The 18,258-nt window shown below is 44.1% G+C and overlaps 1 protein-coding gene across 8 annotated transcripts in view; it reads left to right on the forward strand.

Moving 5' to 3' along the window:
- METTL24 (methyltransferase like 24) overlaps positions 1 to 18,258 on the forward strand; it is a 112,264-nt gene that overhangs the window by 51,449 nt on the left and 42,557 nt on the right. For 6 of the 8 annotated variants that reach the window (XM_039528369.1, XM_039528371.1, XM_039528365.1 and 3 more), the window contains 3 exons: positions 7,016 to 7,114; positions 10,486 to 10,625; positions 14,285 to 14,513. In XM_039528369.1, the coding sequence (XP_039384303.1) occupies positions 10,501 to 10,625; positions 14,285 to 14,513 (354 nt within the window). In that variant the 5' untranslated portion in view covers positions 7,016 to 7,114; positions 10,486 to 10,500. Of the gene's footprint in view, positions 1 to 7,015; positions 7,115 to 10,485; positions 10,626 to 14,284; positions 14,514 to 15,237; positions 15,423 to 16,925; positions 17,320 to 18,258 lie in introns of those variants that run through there. The other 2 variants (XM_039528367.1, XM_039528366.1) reach the window with 2 other exon arrangements.

Here is an 18,258-nt window from a genome sequence, read left to right on the forward strand (position 1 = left end):
CCCGCCGCCGAAGTGCCCCGAAGACCCGCAGCGGGGGGACCCCCCCCCGCCGCTGAATTACCGCCGAAGCGGGACCCGCCGCCGAAGTGCAGCCAGGTCTTCCGTGGTAATTCTGCGGCGGGGGGCCCCCGCCATGGGTCTTCGGGGCACTTCGGCGGCGGGTCCCGGAACGGAAGGGCCCCCCGCCGCCGAATTACCGCCGAAGACCGAGCTGAACTTCGGCGGCGGGTCCCGCTCCGTCTTCGGCGGTAATTCGCCAGCGAGGGGTCCTTCCGCCCAGGAGCGGAAGGACCCCCCGCCGGCGAAGACCGGGAGCGAAGAAGCTCCTGCGCCCGGCCCCGCAAGACTTTTCCGGGCCCCCCGGAGCGAGTGAGGGACCTCGCTCCAGGGGCCCCGAAAAACTCTCGTGGGGACCCCTGTGGGGCTCGGGGCCTGGGGCAAATTGCCCCTCTTGCCCCCCCCTCTGGGCGGCCCTGGTATGATCACGTGCAGTGTACCCTCAATCCATCAGTAGCTTGGACAGCTCTGTGTCAGGATGGCCCATGCATTCAGGACTCATGAGAGGCTGGGAAGGGCAACTAAACCCCATGCAGCCTTCCTTCATCAACGCCTGTCTGGGGGAGACCTCCCTTCCCTTCTTCCGCTGCTAAGTGAGGGGAAAATGTGTAAAGAAGGGAAAGGAGAATGTGGGGCCTGCGGTGATGTAGCAGTAGGGGGATTGTATCGTGTATTAACTATTTTCTGCTCTTCTTGTGTGTGTGGTTTTGTAATGGCAGCTGGCCTGCCGAATGCTCTGTATGTTTTACTATTTTAAGACATGTTTACAAATAAAGGATGTTATATTTTCAAGAAAGTGTATTACTATCTCTGCATCACATCATACAATCATGATTTGAGATGATAGAGCTAAAAATGTGCTTAGGAGCAATTAAGCACCAGTAAGAAAACCATATTCCTCTATTTAGCTAGATACAGCAATTCACATTTCAGTACATTCCATCTGTACACCCATTCTACCTTCTCCCCCCTCCCACACACAACCAAATTCATTATTCATCTTGTCATTCAGACTGACATTGCATGTCAGTCAAACTCACATCTCTCCCAAGCACTGCCCCCTGTCAAAAAATTAATAAGCCACTCCCCCCCCCCCAGCACATTCTTGTGGGTACTATTCCCTCTCTTCCATTGGGCCATGCAAGTCCATAGTGTGAGAACACACAGCACCCCTGACTTCTGCTGCCTGGGTGCAACCAGCTCCTTCAGTGGTAGCTGCAGTTTCTGGCGGGGGGGTACTAATCCAGCGACCTCTCAAATGGCTCAACTCTGGCTTCACAAAGGTTGTGAAGAGCACAGCAAGCCACAGTACTGTGATCAGCACTTACGACACTGGAATCCAAACGAACCTCCAATGAGATTTTAATCTGCCAAAAGCACATTTAGCCACCACCCTACACATGCTGAGAATGTAATTAAACCTTCTTTTGCCAGCGCCTCTGAAATTAGGGTACGGTTTTGTAAGTCAAAGCAAAAGGGATGCACGGGCTCCCCGACAATAACAGTGAGGACAGTAACACCGTTTAAGTAAATATCATTTGGTGGGAATAGTGTCCCAGCCTGTCTATGAATGTAGACTCCTGAGCAGCAAAAAACTCTAGCATTGTGAACTTTTCAAGTACAGCCCATGTAACCATTCATAAATCTGCCTCTGTGGTCCACAAGGGCCTGTATAATCATGGAGTAGCACCCTTTGTGGTTTGTGTACTCATCTGCTCCTTGAGGAGGGCAAACTATGGGCACATGAGTCCCATCAGTGGCCCTGGCACAGTTAGGAAACCCAATTCTTTCAAAGCCAGTAATTACCTCTGGAATATCTGTAATGCCTGCCACCTTGGGGTAACCCACACTCCTGATTGCCTCAGTGACATACCATTTTACCCACAGTCGACTTTCCAACCCCAAACTGACTGGCAACGAACTTTTAGCAGCCAAGGGTAGCCAGCTTCCAGTACGTTATTGCAACCTACTTCTGGACTGGCAAGGATGACCTCAGATGTGTCCCTTTATGCTGGGGACAAGCTGCTCACAAAGCTTCAGAAATGTAGCTTTCTTCATGTGAAAGTTCTGGACCTACTCCTGGTAATCCCAGTTCTGCATGATGATCTGATCCCACCCGTCTGTGCCAGTTTTCTGACACAGGAGTGAAAGCGCACGCAAGAGAAGTTCATCAAAAGGCACCTCGTCCAGGTTGCTGGCTCTGAGAGTTGGGAGTGCACAGACCAAAATGACTGCTTGGCAGGCTGCGTTTGGCAGGCTGTTCGGACTTCCTATAACATGCAGGGCTGGCAGGAAAATTTCCCCACAGTGTACCACAGTCCTAGGGCTTGAGCAGCCACATTTTGGAGGAAAGGAGGCTCTTGGGATTCTGGGATATGATTACTTTGACTTGGATCTGCGCACTGCCATGTGGATGCCAGAATCCTAGGTTCAAGCATGTGTTAAAAAGTCTTAATGTAGGGTTAAACTACAATGTAGATGCTCAAGCCTAGGGTTCCCTAACATGGGTCAGATGACTCAAGTCCCACTAATTCTGGGCTTACATTTCAGTGTAGACCTATCTACCGGAGCTGTTACTCCCTCCCTTGCAGGGGTACAGACTGGGCCTTTGCTTCACCATCTCCCATCCCAGGGTGCCAGCTAGCATAGCCAAGCTGATATGGAGGGGGCAGTAATCTGCTATTAGTATAGACCCACTGGATCAATTTTGATCAGCTCCTGATGCAATGCAGCTTACTCAGAGCAGAATGTAATGTCGCAATCTAGTCCACTATGAGGAAAAAAAATCAGAAAACGTTAAAGAATCCCTGTGGCATTCTCTCTACATCCCACCATATGAAGGAGAATCTCATTTCAGACAGTTAATGCCAGAGTTTTATTTTCTCTGTCAACTAACAGTAAAGATAATTTTTGGGTGCAATGCAAGAATGAGTGACCTGTAATTCCACTACGCTGTGGAGTACCTGCAGTCTTCTACGCTTCAGAAGAGCTGACTCAGCTGTTTGGGTGCCCCTGGTTTTGCCTGAAAACTATTGCCAGACTTCATTCTCATTTCAGCTTTCAAAGATGTCAGATCTACAGCTTTCCTGTCAACACAAATGTTGTGTAGCCACATGAAATGTTTGAATCATTTTGAAAGATTCCATGCTTTTTCCCTCCCAAAGTGTCCACTTCAAACTGCTGATGTCAGAAAGTTAACATCACACTTTGAAATCAGAGTATCAATGGTCTGTGACACAAATGGGTTTCTTGATATTCTGGCTTCTGTGACATGCCGTGTGGGACACAAATTCTTGTTTAACAGTAAAAAGTGAGAGAGCCAAAAAAACATGGGGGGTGGAGGGGGGAAATGTAAGACTCTCGAATGTTCAGTATCTCTTCACTGTTACAATAAAAAAAAATGAAAAACCAAGACCAAAACTCTCCTACCAATTACTTGGCTCATTCACTCACAGATTGTGTTTACTTAGAAAGCAAAAATATGAACTTTTGATACGAGTTCAAGGCAAAAGCTCCATCTGGTCTGGAGTTCCTGTCTAATAATCTTTGTCTTTGAGTTTCATCTTTCTTTCCTTCTTCTGTTCTTGCTAGGGTTGCCAACTGTCTAATCTCACAAACCCAAATGCTCTTGCCTTGCCTGAGGCCATTCCCTGCTCACTCCATCTCCCCTTCCCCACCCTTACTCACTTTCACCGGGCTGTGGGAGGGGGTGCGGGCTCTAGGCTGGGGACAAGGGCTTTGGAGAGTGAGAGGGGACTCTAGGCTGAGCCTGGGGCAGGAGGTTGGGGGGCAGGACGGGGCATGGGGTGCAAGCTCTGGGAGGGAGTTTAGATACTAGAGGGGTCTCAAGGCTGGGGCAGGGGTTTGGGGTGTGGGCTCTAGGAGGGAGTTTGGATGCAGGAGGAAGCTCAGGGCTGGGGCAGGGGTTTGAGTTGCTGGAGGGGGTGAGGGGTGTGGGCTCTGGGAAGGAGTTTGGGTGCAGGAGAGGGCTTGGGGCTGGGGCTTGGGGTGCTGGAGGGGATATGGGGTGTGGGCTCTGGAGTTTGGGTGCAGGAGGGGGTGTGGGGTGCAGGCTCCAGGAGGGGGCTCAGGGCTGGGGCAGGGGATTGGGGTGCAGGGGGCAGGCTCTGGGAGGGAGTTTGGGTGCAGGAAAGGGATCAGGGTTGGAGCAGAGGTGCAGTAGGGGTGAAGAGTGTGGGCTCTGGCCGGGAGGCTCTTATCTCAGGTGGGTCCTGGTCAGCAGCACAGCGGGCATATGGTAGGTTCCCTGCTTGCCCTGGTCCTGTGTTGCTCCCAGAAGGGGCTGATGTGTCTCTGCGGCCCCCTGAGGGGGCAGGGGTCTCTGTATGCTGCCTGTTTCCTGAGTGCCATACTGCAGCTCCCATTGGCTGGGAACTGTGGCCAATGGGAGCTACAGGGGCGGAGCCTGCCTTAGCCCCACTGCGCTGTCACCCGAGGTAAACGGGACCATGCGCTGCCCTCTCACTGTGTCATTTCTGGAAGCCAACGGGAGCTGTGGAGTCAGCGCTGGGGGCAGGGGCAGCACGTGGAGACCCCCCCCCCCCAGCGGCCACAGAGATGTGCCGGCTGCTTCTGGGAGCAGCGTGGGGCCAGGGTAGGTAGGGAGCCTGCCTTAGCCCCACTGCACTGCTGGACTTCTAGTGGCCTAAAATCTCCTGCGTTGTCTTCAGTAGTCTCTGGGAGATAGGGCCTGATTCCAGGAGACCCGATGAAACAGAGAGCTTTGGCAACCCTAGTTCTTGCCCATCTGCTATGTCCCCCCATATCACTACAATGGTTCCTGTACCTGAGGAGAGAGAGCTGCAACTTCCTTTATAGCCTGTCAATGTTGCTGTGTCAGCTTGATGGAGGGCCCTTTCTTCCTCCTATGATTTCAGCTCTGACAGTGTTCAGTCTAGTCCAATTAGTTTTACTTCCTTTTACTTTATTGTTTTGAGACTGTCTTACTGAAATGAGACTCTGCTGGGATCACAATTTTTTTGTTTTTGTTTTGTTTGTTTACTTGATGCAAAACAGTGTTATGAAAAAACCATGGTTGTCTCCCTGGAGTTTTCAGTTAATCACTAATGACCAAGGGAAGCTAGACACAACCTAACTTATTATAGGACTAATGGACTGTCACAATCCAAATAAGAATCTTTTTGGTGGGGCTCAGTCATAGGCAATTTGTCTTAATTTTAATATCCGATTTCTCCATATACTTTGTGTGTGTGTGTTTGAGGGAAAGAGCTAGATCAGGGTTGAGCAAACTTTTTGGCCCGAGGGCCACATTGGGTTGCAAAACTCTATGGAGGGCTGGGTAGGGAAGGCTGTGCCTCTCCAAACAGCCTGGCCTCCACTCCCATCCACCCCTCCCACTTCCCGCCCCCTGACTTCTCCCCTCAACCCCCCCCACCCATCCAACCCCCTGCTCTTTGTCCCCTAACCACCCCCGGGACCCCATCCCCATTCAACCCCCCTGCTCCTAGTCCCCTGACTGCCCCAATCCCTATCCACAAACCAGCCCCCTGACAGGCCCCCCAGGACTCCATGTCGATCGAAACCCCCCCTGTTCCACATCTCCTGACCCCTATCCACACCCAGGAGCAGCGCCAGGGTTTTTGGTGCCCTAGGCAGAATTTGGGGGGTGTGGGGTGTGGCATTTTGCACGCATCCCACAGGGCGCGCGGGAGCTTCAGATTCTGCTCCCATTGCGCCGCCGAAGAAGGACCCTCTGCCGAAATGCCGCAGGCGATAGCGGCAGTCATTACTGGAACGTCGGCGGTAGCTCAATTGCGAGCCGCTGTTTTCCGCGGCACGTCGGCGGAGGTCCTTCTTCGGCGGCGCAAGCTCCCGCGCGCCCCATGGGGAACGCGCAAAATGCCGTCCCCTGCATCCTGGCGCCCTAGGCGATTGCCTAGGTTCGCCTAATGGAAGCACCGGCCCTGTCCACACCCCTGTCGCCTGAAAGGCCCCCTGGGACGCCCACGCTTATCCAACCCCCCTGTTCCTCGTACCCTGACTGCCCCCCCGAACCTCCACCTCATCCAACTACCCCCTTCTCCCTGTCCCCTGACTGCCCCCTGGAACTCCCTGCCCCTTATCCAATACCCCAGCCCCCTTACCATGCCGTTCAGAGCAGCATGTTGGGAGCGTGCAGCCCCGCCACCCAGAGCACTGCCCGCATGGCTGCGGGGGAGGGGGGACAGTAGGGGTGGGGCTGGGGGCTAATCTCCCTGGCTGGGAGCTCAAGGGCCAGGCAGGACCATAGTTTGCCCACCTCTGAGCTATATGTTTAAAATTTCTAAAATGATAAAAGCATGCTGCATTTAGGGAAGGTATTGCTGCTAGGAGTGCAACACCCTGTTGGTATGCAAACACATTTCTGAAAGACCTTTCCTGTCCTACTTTCTGTGGGAAGTGTTGTTTGAAAAGCTGACAGGATCTCCAAGGTTTTGAGCTGATGGGCCCCTCACAGAGTATGAAAAGCATCCACTGAAATTAGTTCCCTGTGGAGATGAAAATGAGGAGTTATAATACTGTAGGCAACAATGCTGCCATTTTTCAGGAAAATAAAGAATTCTGATAACTCTTTTTAGGCTAACATGAAAGAATAAAGGACCTTTTCTTTTAAAAATGCAGAATACCATATTGAATTCTAAAGCTAGACTTTAAAAAAAGAAAAACTACTGATTGTCGAGGTTTATTGTTGATAATTACTGTTTGCAGTGTAAGATCCCCATATTACCAGAAACTGAAGCGGAATGGTATGTTCAACTACATTACATTTTATAGTGAACTATTGTAGGATTTTAGCCATTCACATTCTGATTTTCTACGTCAGTAACAAATTTTAGAAAACTTTTTTATATTTAAACTTAAATCTCATTTAATATATTATATTTTGTGCTTTTACTGAGAGATGCCGTACCTTCAAGAATTTTTTCTGTATTTACAGACTATACGATGGCACATAGACCTGCAGCCTTGGGCAAGTCCAACTCCTTCCCTGAATTATGAGGCCTTGAGGTTCCTGAAGTATATCACTACGCCTCAGGTTGGTTTTCATTTCGATATCCAGTTTGAAAATAATTTGCAAAACACAATCAATTCTTCCCCCAAAAAAGATTCTTCAACAAGAGTTACAATGATTTCCACTTCTCATGGAGTTGAAGGTTGCATCTTGTTTAGACTATATATATTGTTTCTGAAGGTGTGCAACTTAAAATGATGATCAACTTAAATGTGATGATTAAAAGAGAGTCTAGAAAGAGACTCCTTTCCTTTGAACATTTATTTATAAAATCCATCATTGCTTCCTGTGTCTCTTCTCAAAGTACAGTACATCTGAAATTTCAGAAATAGACACACAGGGGTTGGGTGGTCCAAAAGTATCGTGGTGGGCACTGGAGGACCTTTAAATAATCATTTGGTAGCCAGGCGCATTTTCTTGAAAAATATGCATTCTAGGCACTCAACCAGTTTAGGAGAAGTGGCAGGTCCCTATATACTAAACAGATTTCCCCAGTAATGTCAATAGAGATCCAATCTCTCTGTAGCAAAATATTCTTATAGTCACTCAAAAAATTGGAGAGAGGAGATGGAGAGAGGTTAATTTTCTGAGGTGCTGAACACTTAAAACTCCAGTTGCAGTCAAAGGGAGCTGCAGGTGCTGAGCACATCTGAAAATCAGGATGGGAAGGGCTGCTCGATCAGATGCCCATAGTTTAGAACAGGATGGATATTTTAATATCCTAATCTACCAACAGGCAGTCCCTGAACATCTGACTTGCAACTTGTCTATGCTGTGTCTTGCACCTAGGAATAACAAAGAACTTTAAAGATGTGTGTTTGTGTCACTCCCATAAGAAATTCTTTCTTTATACAGTGTTTCTGAGGATGACAGCAAAGAATCTGTCTTCGAACATACCTAGAAATATACCACTGTCCCTGTTTGTTGGTAATTGTGAGGGTAAGACAGTCCCTGCTTATCTGCAGACCTATGGGTGCCCTAGCTGTAAGTTTAGAAGTACATGAATCATTTTTACAATGACATCTGTGCCCCTAAACACTCACTAGAATGAACTATACTGAGAAAGCAGGAATGAAAATGATTCAAATGAAGACAGTAAGATCTAAATGGAACCAAATTAATTATACTTCTTGTCAAGCAGAGATGCTTAGGCTGAAGCAGGCTTAGAGCACAAAAAACAGTCCTTATTCAGTGACTCTATAAATTGTGGCAGACTCTGCTAGTTGGGTCAAAACCTACAAGAGCATCAATTAGTAAAGAGTTTATAGTTTTTGACATAGCAATCAAGAGGTTCAGTTCCCAGAATGATGACTGACCTCCGGGGCAGGCAAAAGTGAAACCAAGAAATGAAAGAAACCGTCATTGCTGATCTAACAGATGCTACTGAATTGATAACTGACAGTGATAGCTCCATAAAAGGCATGAATGCCACAAGAAATGAAAGATATTTACAGAATTGGGCATCAGGTCTTGTTTTTCTTGTGGACTGAGCAAGTTTCAGTGAAATGAAAGACCAGTGCTGCCAAATTGAGAAAATTATCATAATTCCTTGGACTCAGCAAGGAGTGGACCTGGGAAGGCACTTTAAATACTAAGATTAGATTATCATGAGAACCGTAATATGTTTCATTCATTATTATTTGTATTAAAGTAACACCTAGGGGCCTCAACCAAGATTGGAGCCCATTGTGCTAGGCTCTGTATAAACACATTGTAAGAGTCAGTCCCTACCTGAAGAGCTTACACTCTAATTAGATAATACAGCCCGGGGTGGTGGAGGAGAGGGGAAACAGGCCCAGAGAGGTGAAGTGAGTTGCTCAAGGTTATACAACAGGCCAGTGGCTGAACTGGGAATGCAACCCAGGGCTCCTGGCTCCCTGTCTAGTGTCCTCTCCTCTTGCCCACACTGCCAAGAGCTGTTAAAAGCTTTCCGAATTCTGAGCATTGTAATTGCTTGAGTATCATGAATCAATTAACTGATAGCATTCTGAAGTTTGTTTATTTTGCTGTGAATTGATTTCCTGTGGAGTACAAATTTTTTTATATATATTTTAAAATGAGCCCCAATATATTATGTGCTTGTTATTGCAATGCCATTTATTTGCTGATTTTTATATGACTGAATGGAAGGGTGGGGGTTGGGGAGAAGAGAAGCCTACATTCTTGTTTATGACTTAGTGAATCTTGGGGACAGCATGAAGAAAAACTATTCAAGTTTTCATGACTTTACCATAGGTATTATGAGCTAAAGAGGGAAAAAATGCAGCATGCAGCCCTCCAAATGGTAATTTTCCAGATAATGGTATTTTAAAGATTAAGCCTCATTAAAAGTCAGTGTTTTGTTTATTTTTAAACAGAGATATGGATAGCAACTGCTAAAGCTCAGCCTGAATTGTAACTTCCATTTGAGCTCCGTTATTTAGTTGTTCTGGCTTATCAGTTCCAGATAGACCAGTGTCTATGCTTTCTAGTGTTGGTTGAGATTGGGAATTGGATGAGAGTCAGCTGACTGAGACTCTACCTGGACAAAACAGAAGACATCAACTTTATGTTTGCCTGTAAATTGCCTAGCAAACCTATGGCACTGCATAAATAATAACAGCGAATCATAGACCAGTAGTCTAGATCAGTAGTTCTCAGGCAGGGTCCCCTGGGGGACCCTGAGCAGGTTTCAGGGGTGCCTCCAAGCAGGGCAGCATTAGACTTGCTGGGGCCCAGGGTAGAATGCTGAAGCTCCACTGCATGGGACTGAAGCCCAGGGCTCTGAGTCCCACCACCCAGGGCTGAAGCTGAAGCCTGAGCAATGTAGCTTTGCAGGGGCCCCTGTGGCATGGGCCTCAGGCAATTGCCCGGCTTGCTACCTCCTAACGCAGACCCTGGCTTTTATATGCAGAAAACCAGTTGTTGTGGCACAGGAGGGCCATGGAGTTTTTATAGCATGTGGGGAGGGGGGAGGAGGGGAAGGGCACAGAAAGAAAAAGGTTGAGAACTTCTGGTCTAGATAATCAAGTGTTATGAGATTTTTTTCCAAAAAGATACAAAATGCAGAATTCAGTCCAATGTTTGAAAGGAAAAGTAAATTGACTTTTATGCTCAAGTGAATTGTTTTTAGGGAAATGGATTCAGTATATAATGCTGAAGCTCAGTTATTTGCCTTTAATATTTGTATTGGTGTTAGGAGGAATTTTTCTGATCCATGACATTCTTCACCCAACAAAAGAAACAAACAAGGAAAAAGCAATCAATATAGCTATGGATCTCATTGTAACTCAGATTATAATTAAACCATTTTAAATTTTCCTCCCCTCTACCTTTCCCCCACAAAGGAAACCAAGAGTAAATTAAAAAGATTAGTGTTCTGCACGTTAAAACAAAACTTCTTCTGATTTCAACAGATTTCATGTGAACATATGAATATGAACAGCCTGACAGATAACTCTAAAACCATAAACAAGCCATGGTCAATCTGTCTTGATGACAGTTTCAGTTTAGTTCATCGAATCAAAAGCAAGCAATGCCGTCTCTATTCACTTGGGTAAGTACTCCTATTGGAGGAACAGTAAAGCATTTTAACATGAATGCATTTAGCATGAAAAGGCCCGCCCTTAAAGCAAAATGTAACCGTGTTATCTAACAAAAATTTGAGTTTTATTCAGTTGCCTTTAGTACTTGTTGACAAGTATTGGTCCCTGTTGTGGAATGTGATTTTTAGAAAAAAACTTTCTCTCTGTGAGGTCCTTCCCTTTTCTTTCTCATAGACTTTAAGGTCAGAAGGGACCATTATGATAATCTAGTCCAGGGGTCGGCAACTTTTCAGAAGTGCTGTGCCGAGTCTTCATTTATTCACTCTAATTTAAGGTTTCGTGTGCCGGTGATACATTTTAACCTTTTTAGAAGGTCTCTTTCTATAAGTCTATAATATATAACTAAACTATTGTTGTATATAAAGTAAATAAGGTTTTTAAAATGTTTAAGAAACTTCATTTAAAATTAAATTAAAATGCAGAGCCCCCCAGACCGGTGGCCAGTACCCAGGCAGTGTGAGTGCCACTGAAAATCAGCTCGCGTGCCCCCTTCGGCACTTGTGCCATAGGTTGCCTACCCCTGGTCTAGTCTGACCTGCACAGTGCAGGCCACAGATTCTCACCCACCCACTCCTGTAACAAACCCCTAACCTATGTCTGAGTTATTGAAGTCCTCAAATTGTGGTTTAAAGACCTCAAGGTGCTTCATATTCAACATAATGATGCACATGATGGAAAGTAAAGAACTAATAATTTAAGAGTGATGGTTCCATTAAAGGAAGATGGAAGTTAATGAGGTAAAGTGAAAAGCAAAAGCTTCCTTCTCTAAGCAGGAATTTATTGTATAATTACCAGTTACTTCAAAGGAATTATTTGTAAAACATCTTTCACCCCTCCGCAGCCAAGAATCAAATTTTTCCAGTGTGAGAGAGCATGATATGTGATCAGGAGTGACAGAGCACTTGTGCTGACGTGATAAATAATAAACACAATTGTGGCCTTCTTGTAAAATGTTTTAGCCAGTTTAGTGTTCACAAAATGTTGAGACTGAAGTTCATGTAGTTCACCAAACAACTGTCATTTAATTAAACTTTGTTTACGCTGTCCCACTCCTAGGCCAGTTTCAAAGCAGTGATATAGTGAGAGAATCCATCTCCTATTGCCCTGAGCCAACATAATTTATTTCTATGATTTTCGTAGTGTGGATTTAATAATGAGCAAAAAGAAATGAATCCATTTCCTTCAAGATTGGAATAACTGAGAAATGTGTTTGTATATCGGTGATTATGACAGGGACGAGAGTAAATTAGCTAGTTGAAAGCCCATCAAAGTCAAAGGGAGTCTTTCTATTGACTTCAGTAGGCTTTGGATCTGAGGAAGTAAGAGTCTGTGACCAAAAACAGTTGGGTGAGAGAGTTTTCTTATTGGGGAAGATTACGGGTGAGTTCTGAGTTTTTTACCCAGAGAGAGCTCCTCCTCCCTACTGTTTTCTTCTTCTTTTCTGAAGTATTTACACAGCATATTTCGAACAAACATTATATAATTTTAATACCCAAACAAAGTTTGAGTATGTCTTAGTTTTTCACCTTTACCATACAGATTTTTTTCTAGGATAGCCTCATAAGATGCGTGTATGTATAATCATACACCCAAGCAAAATACATCCCATAAAGCAGTTTAAAAAAAAAGTACTTTGGGTTATGGAGAAGCAGTCTTTAATTCCCTCAGACTCTATTTATAGTCTTTCAGACTCGTTACCACTTAATTCTTCTGTTCTTTGGTTTATGACTGGCAGAAAAGTAATTTTGTTCTGAGTAAGACAAAAATCTCCTTTAAACGTTCCTCTCCTCTAATCCATTTTATAAAGAGCAAATGAAAAACAGCTGCTTCAAATGAACAGCATCTTCCATGGTGGGGGAGGATGTCACAAAAATGCAGAAGTTCAGTTTGAGTGTAAAAGGGACAACCCTGCATTAAATCTGTAATTTTTAACAATTGAAGAAAATATTCTGCATATGTGGGGGCTATGCCAAAAGGGGAGAAATGTTAAATGTCAGTGTGAGTGAGCCATGCCTAAAACCTCTGGAGGCCCTTTGATATTAATTTTAACTATTTTGACTACAGTTCAATGACAATAGCATGTTTCACTTTACTGTCACTGGAGACAAACTGTTTTCTATCCACGGTTGGATGAAGGGGTCTCCTTTCTTTTTCCAATTCAAGCTCCTTATACAGAAGATCTGTCTTCTGAAGCATCTTTTGTTTACTTTGTTTCTCCTACTGCATTATCACTTACCCTCACCCTCAGCACAGCCACATTTGAATGTTGCAGAAGGGTAAGCAGATCTGTTTTTTGAATGTCACCTTATTTTTTTCAGTTTGTTTGTTGTTGATGTCCCAAATGGCCTAAGACATTTCAATTTCCTGTCTTCCACATATACTTGTTCTGTTTTCCACTCTCTTGGTCTCATCCTGAAGTCCTTATACATGCAAAAATCCTTTTGAAGGCAGTGCAGTTATTGCCTGCATCTGATGTAGTACATCTGGCTCTTTGAAATGTACCATTTCAAAGTACTGAAAAAGACTGTCAGAGGTAAATGTCTTCCTCAATCAGGAGCTCATCAGCTCTAGTATTAGTCCCTAATTATGAATAATTTAAATTTTTGCTCATTGTAATCTTCACATCTATTATCTAACTTCTTATTCCTAAGTGACTGCACTGGCCTTCCTCCATCCATGATCCTGCTGAACAATACCATATGTGAACCTTAACTAGATATTTCCCATTGACTCTGCTAACCTCAGAATATTGCATTAAACATTTGAAAGGAAGCCTCTGTTTTCTCTTCCTACACAATTACTCAGAAGTGGAATCCCATAAAACTGAATCCTCCTTACAAATAAGCAGAAGTAATTTTATAACCCTTGTTCCCTCTCTTTGACCATTGCACTTTCTGAAAGGAGAAGTTTTTTTTTTATAAGAATTCCATTATAACAGGCGAGCTTTCTTCCAAACCTGTTGACAGAAGACATTGTTCACATTTCAAATTATCAAATATAGTAGCATCTCTGCTGTAGTATTGGTTTAGTACTGTATTATAATGTACTGGGTAACGGCCAACATTTTAAAATTGGATAGTCACTGAAGTCAAGGGAGTGATCCCAGATTTACATTATATAAATGAGTATGTATCTAAAAGTATATGTGAACATGTTGCCATGTAGTGGTTGATTTCTACTCAGTTATTTTGATTAATTTAGTTCATGCAATCCCCCTAAAATATTTTTGATGTGTAAATGGGTTATAACAATTTAAAGAAAAAAAATCTCTAAAAATACCTTAAAGATCACTTAGCATATTGCACTGAAGAAGATAGATATTTCTTTAAATTTCCTTTTGCTGTTAACTTATTGGTGTTGATTCCTAATCTTCATCAGGAGATAAAGTGTTCCATTTGTTTATTTTTAGTGATCCAGTCAGAATCAGGTCCCCATTGTGCTGTACATTCATACAGCAAGTTTACAATCTAAAAAGTAGTTCTTCTGCTTTGCTTCAAAAGCTGATATATACGAGTATCCTCTCTCCTTGAGTATCCATGAAAGTCTGGGATCATTCTGCAGTTGGGTACAATTTCTTTTTGCAGTAATAATATCTTGTTTGTTTTTGTAGACTGAGCAGTGATGATAACCAGTTTGAGATCAGCATGGCCAACAGTGGATGTGAGGTGCATCGATTTGATCCTGGTATCAAATCAGCTCATATTCAGGAGGGACACCACCTCTGGAACCATCGCCTGTCCATTGACTGGAGAGATCCCAATCCGGCAATTGCTGCTCATAAACTACACAGCCATACAAAAAAGCTTGGCACCATCTTGAATGAATTTGGACACCAGAAGGTGAGAATTAAAGTGCTGCAAGTATAAGGCAAGGATAACGAGCAGAGAGAATTCCCAAAGCTTCCTTCTTGTTAGCCCGAGGGCTTGAGGCACTCTCTTTCATTTTTAAAATCCTCTTCCAATAGATATCCCCTCTTTCTAAAAAGTTGTATTACATTCTGTCATGAAGGTGCTTTTCTGTGGTGCTTTTTCAGTTCACTGGCAACAAACACCTTGATTTTAAATCACTAACCAGGCATTTAAGTCTCTCCCTCTCTCTCCTTTTAGACTCTCTTAATAGAGGCTAACTGATGACTTTGGCTACTTGTTTTCTCAACCCTATCCATAATCTGAGTTTGAATGGTGAATCCTTAATACAGTACTGTTTATAAGATCACAAGAACATTTACAACTATAATTAGAACAGAAGAAATTGTAAAAGGATTGTATATGTTCACAAGGCCATTCATTTTTATTAGAGACATCAGTAACAAAAACATCCTGGTTTGAAATTGGCAGTAATCTGTTTTCTTGGGCTTGACTGATCTCCTTTTAGGGAATTGTAAAGATACTGGAGTTCTTCTGGTCTTCAGTGACTTTTGCCAAAGTACATTTCACAAAGTTCCTGATATGCAGACTCTATACTTTCAAACGAATATTGCCCTCAGAGAATGTACTGGCATGAATTAAAATGTTAATATGCCTTGATGCCTGCAGCTAGTTCTGCTTGTCTTTGTTTTTTAAGAAACGGACAGACCTAGCTGCGGAGGTGGTCTCCTGCAGGACTTTCAGAGCAAGCAGTAACATAACATGTAGGTTTGTCATTGTAAAGTATGAGGTACCCTTTTTCTTACTTTTTTTCCCTTTAGTATTTTATTTTGGCTCAGCTATCCTGACAGAACCATTTTGAAGTTAGAAAAAATGCTCCGTTTTTTACTTTTAGTCAGATTGTTCCTATTTTAGACTTATGCTTTAGTAAAAGAGTATCTGAACAGAGAGATTACTTTTCTTTGATATTTGTGCTGCGAAGAATTATACATTCTATAATATATATATCAAAGAAAAGCCCATGAAACTTGTTAGAATCTAAACCTATTGGAGAATAATCATCTGGTTAGTGTAGTAATTTAGAATAAGACCCTGAATGAATCGGAAGATTGGACTCTGTTACTTCTGTGTATATTGGGTGAAAGCCACCCTTGGATGGAGGGGCCATGAAAAGGCACCAGCACAGGAGAACTAGAGCAGTTCTTCTGTGCCAGTGGAGGGCAGCCAGGGAGCATAGCTCAGAATGTAGAGGAAGTATGGAAGCGTGGCTACTGCGTCTGTAGTTATGTGGATCCATTGGCCACATATACATATCGCATAGGATTTGGTCAGGGGTGTGTGTGTGTCTCTGCATATATGGTGAGCAAAGTACCACTTTCCACACTCCGACCTCTATACAACTCCCCATATGAAGCCAGTGTGTGTGTTTGAAGGTGGGAATTGAATTTCGTCCAGTGAGAATAAAACCATTGTATGCTTTTCAGTGTTCTACCATTTACTGAATATTTGAATGAGCCAATTCGATTTACATAACTTTTTCTGTATTATAGAGACAAGGTGTGTGAGGTAATATCTTTTATTGAACCAACTTCTATTGGTGAGAGATGAGTGAGTTGGTCCAATAAAATATATTACCTCACTCACCTTGTCTCTCTAATATCCTGGACCAACATGCAGGGGTGGCTCTAGAAATTCTGCCGCCCCAAGCAGGGCGGCACGGCGCGCTGCTCGCGCCGCCCTTCCCCGGTCCCGCGGCCGGGGCAAAAGTGCCTGCGGACGGTCCCATGGTCCCGCGGCTCCGGTGGAGCATCCGCAGGCATGCCTGCGGGAGCTGCTTCCGAGCCGCGGGACCAGTGCACCTGCCGCAGTTATGCCTGCGGGAGCTCAAGCGGAGCCGTGGGAAGAGGGGACCCTCCGCAGTCATGCCTGCAGCAGGTCCGCTCCTCCCGGGGCTCCGGTGGACCTCCCGCAGGCATGCCTGCGGAAGGTCCGCCGGAGCCAAATGCCGCCCTGCCAGAACAATGCCACCCCACGCGTCTGCTTGGCGCGCTGGGGTCTGGAGCCGGCCCTGCCAACATGGCTACAACAGCTCTGTATTAGAAAGGCAGTCTAAGAAGATTAATGCTACCCTGCATCTCTGGATTGTATGTTGCATAAAGACTCAAACAAGCGGCTGTTCATTAAGAGTACCTCAAAGTAAATAGGCTGACTTTCAGTTTTTCATTTTCCTACTGAATGTGAATGGAATGTTTTCCTTGACTGTACAAATAAGCTAATGTGAAACATTTTCATAACATACTTTCCAAAACATTTTTCAATTAGCCATTTAAAATATTCTCCTCCTTTCATTCTTTTAACTTTAAAAATCCCTCCTCTTTCCTTAAGTTATTGTTGCCTCTGCTTCCAGTGAGGAATTTCAAGCAACTCCACTTGAGCTAAAGTCAAGTTTTGTCCACACATTAACCACTCTTGTGCTGTAAAACCATCTGCAATCCTCCCATTATAATGTGAGTGCCTCCTCTGTAATGTTTGGCCTCTGCTGGACTATCAAGGTGTACCAAATTATACATGAGGAACAGATGTGACATGGCTATGGGAAAAGACTTTGGAGTAAGTATTAGACAAACTAGGAAACATAAGAGGAAATGTGTGCAACATCTCTGTCCTTTCATGGGCAGTTTTGGTGTCCTAGTGTACTCTTGTTTCATTTCCTCTATGTAAATGTTATCTTGCCCATAGGCATGAAGTGTGTGTTTCCTATTGAATTTTTCAGCAATCAGTGACTTGTGTGGAGATCTTTCATTATCCATAAATCCTTTCTGGCTAACTAAGGCCAAGGCATATTGGGATTAGTGCAAAGTTAAAAAAATAATTAATAGATAATTTTATTGAGCTTCAGTTAAAAACATGTACTACATTGTCTGGGGAAAATTTTTATCCTTCTAGATCAGCCATAAACTTCACAGGGATTTAAAGTTTCTATGGTGACATTAGTCTCATCACATGCAAACATTTACTCCACCTATTGTCACTTGCCCATTTTTTATTTAAAACATGCTGCTTTTTTCTCTACTAATAGGTAGGTATCAACAATTTGTGGCTACCTGGACAACTTACCCCCATTTCAAGAGGCAGGGAAGTTTATTAGGCAAATCTGTTTAGTCCAATTCAACTTTTTGAAATATCCATACATAGTCCAGTGCTGCAGTCCTCTTGTACATGCTACTCTTACCTGACTCTGGTAGGAGTTATCTGAGCGCAAATATTGCAGGACTAGGACTCTCAGCATGTTAGGGATAGATGAACACAGAACTTCTGTTACTGACCGCAGACTTGGTAAATGCCAGTGTCTTTTTGAGACTGGGCACAAAGAAGCAGCTCATTCTGTTGCTCAAGAGTTACCTACTAATCCTAAATTCAGACTTTTTCAGTAGATAGCTGGTTCAGATTTCAAACTAAATCATTCACTCAGCCCTGGTCTACACAACGGGGTTAGGTCGATTTTAAAATGACTATGTCCACACAACCAACCCTGTTCTGTCGACTTAAAGGGCTCTTAAAAGCAACTTCTGTACTCCTCCCCGGTGAGGGGAGTAGCGCTAAAATCAACCATGCTGGGTCGAATTTGGGATAGTGTGGACGCAAATCGATGGTATTGGCCTTCGGGAGCTATACCAGAGTGCTCCATTATGACCTCTCTGGACAGCACTTTGAACTC

The sequence above is a fragment of the Mauremys reevesii genome, linkage group 3 (genome assembly GCF_016161935.1).
Source record: "Mauremys reevesii isolate NIE-2019 linkage group 3, ASM1616193v1, whole genome shotgun sequence".
Taxonomy (NCBI): domain Eukaryota; kingdom Metazoa; phylum Chordata; order Testudines; family Geoemydidae; genus Mauremys; species Mauremys reevesii.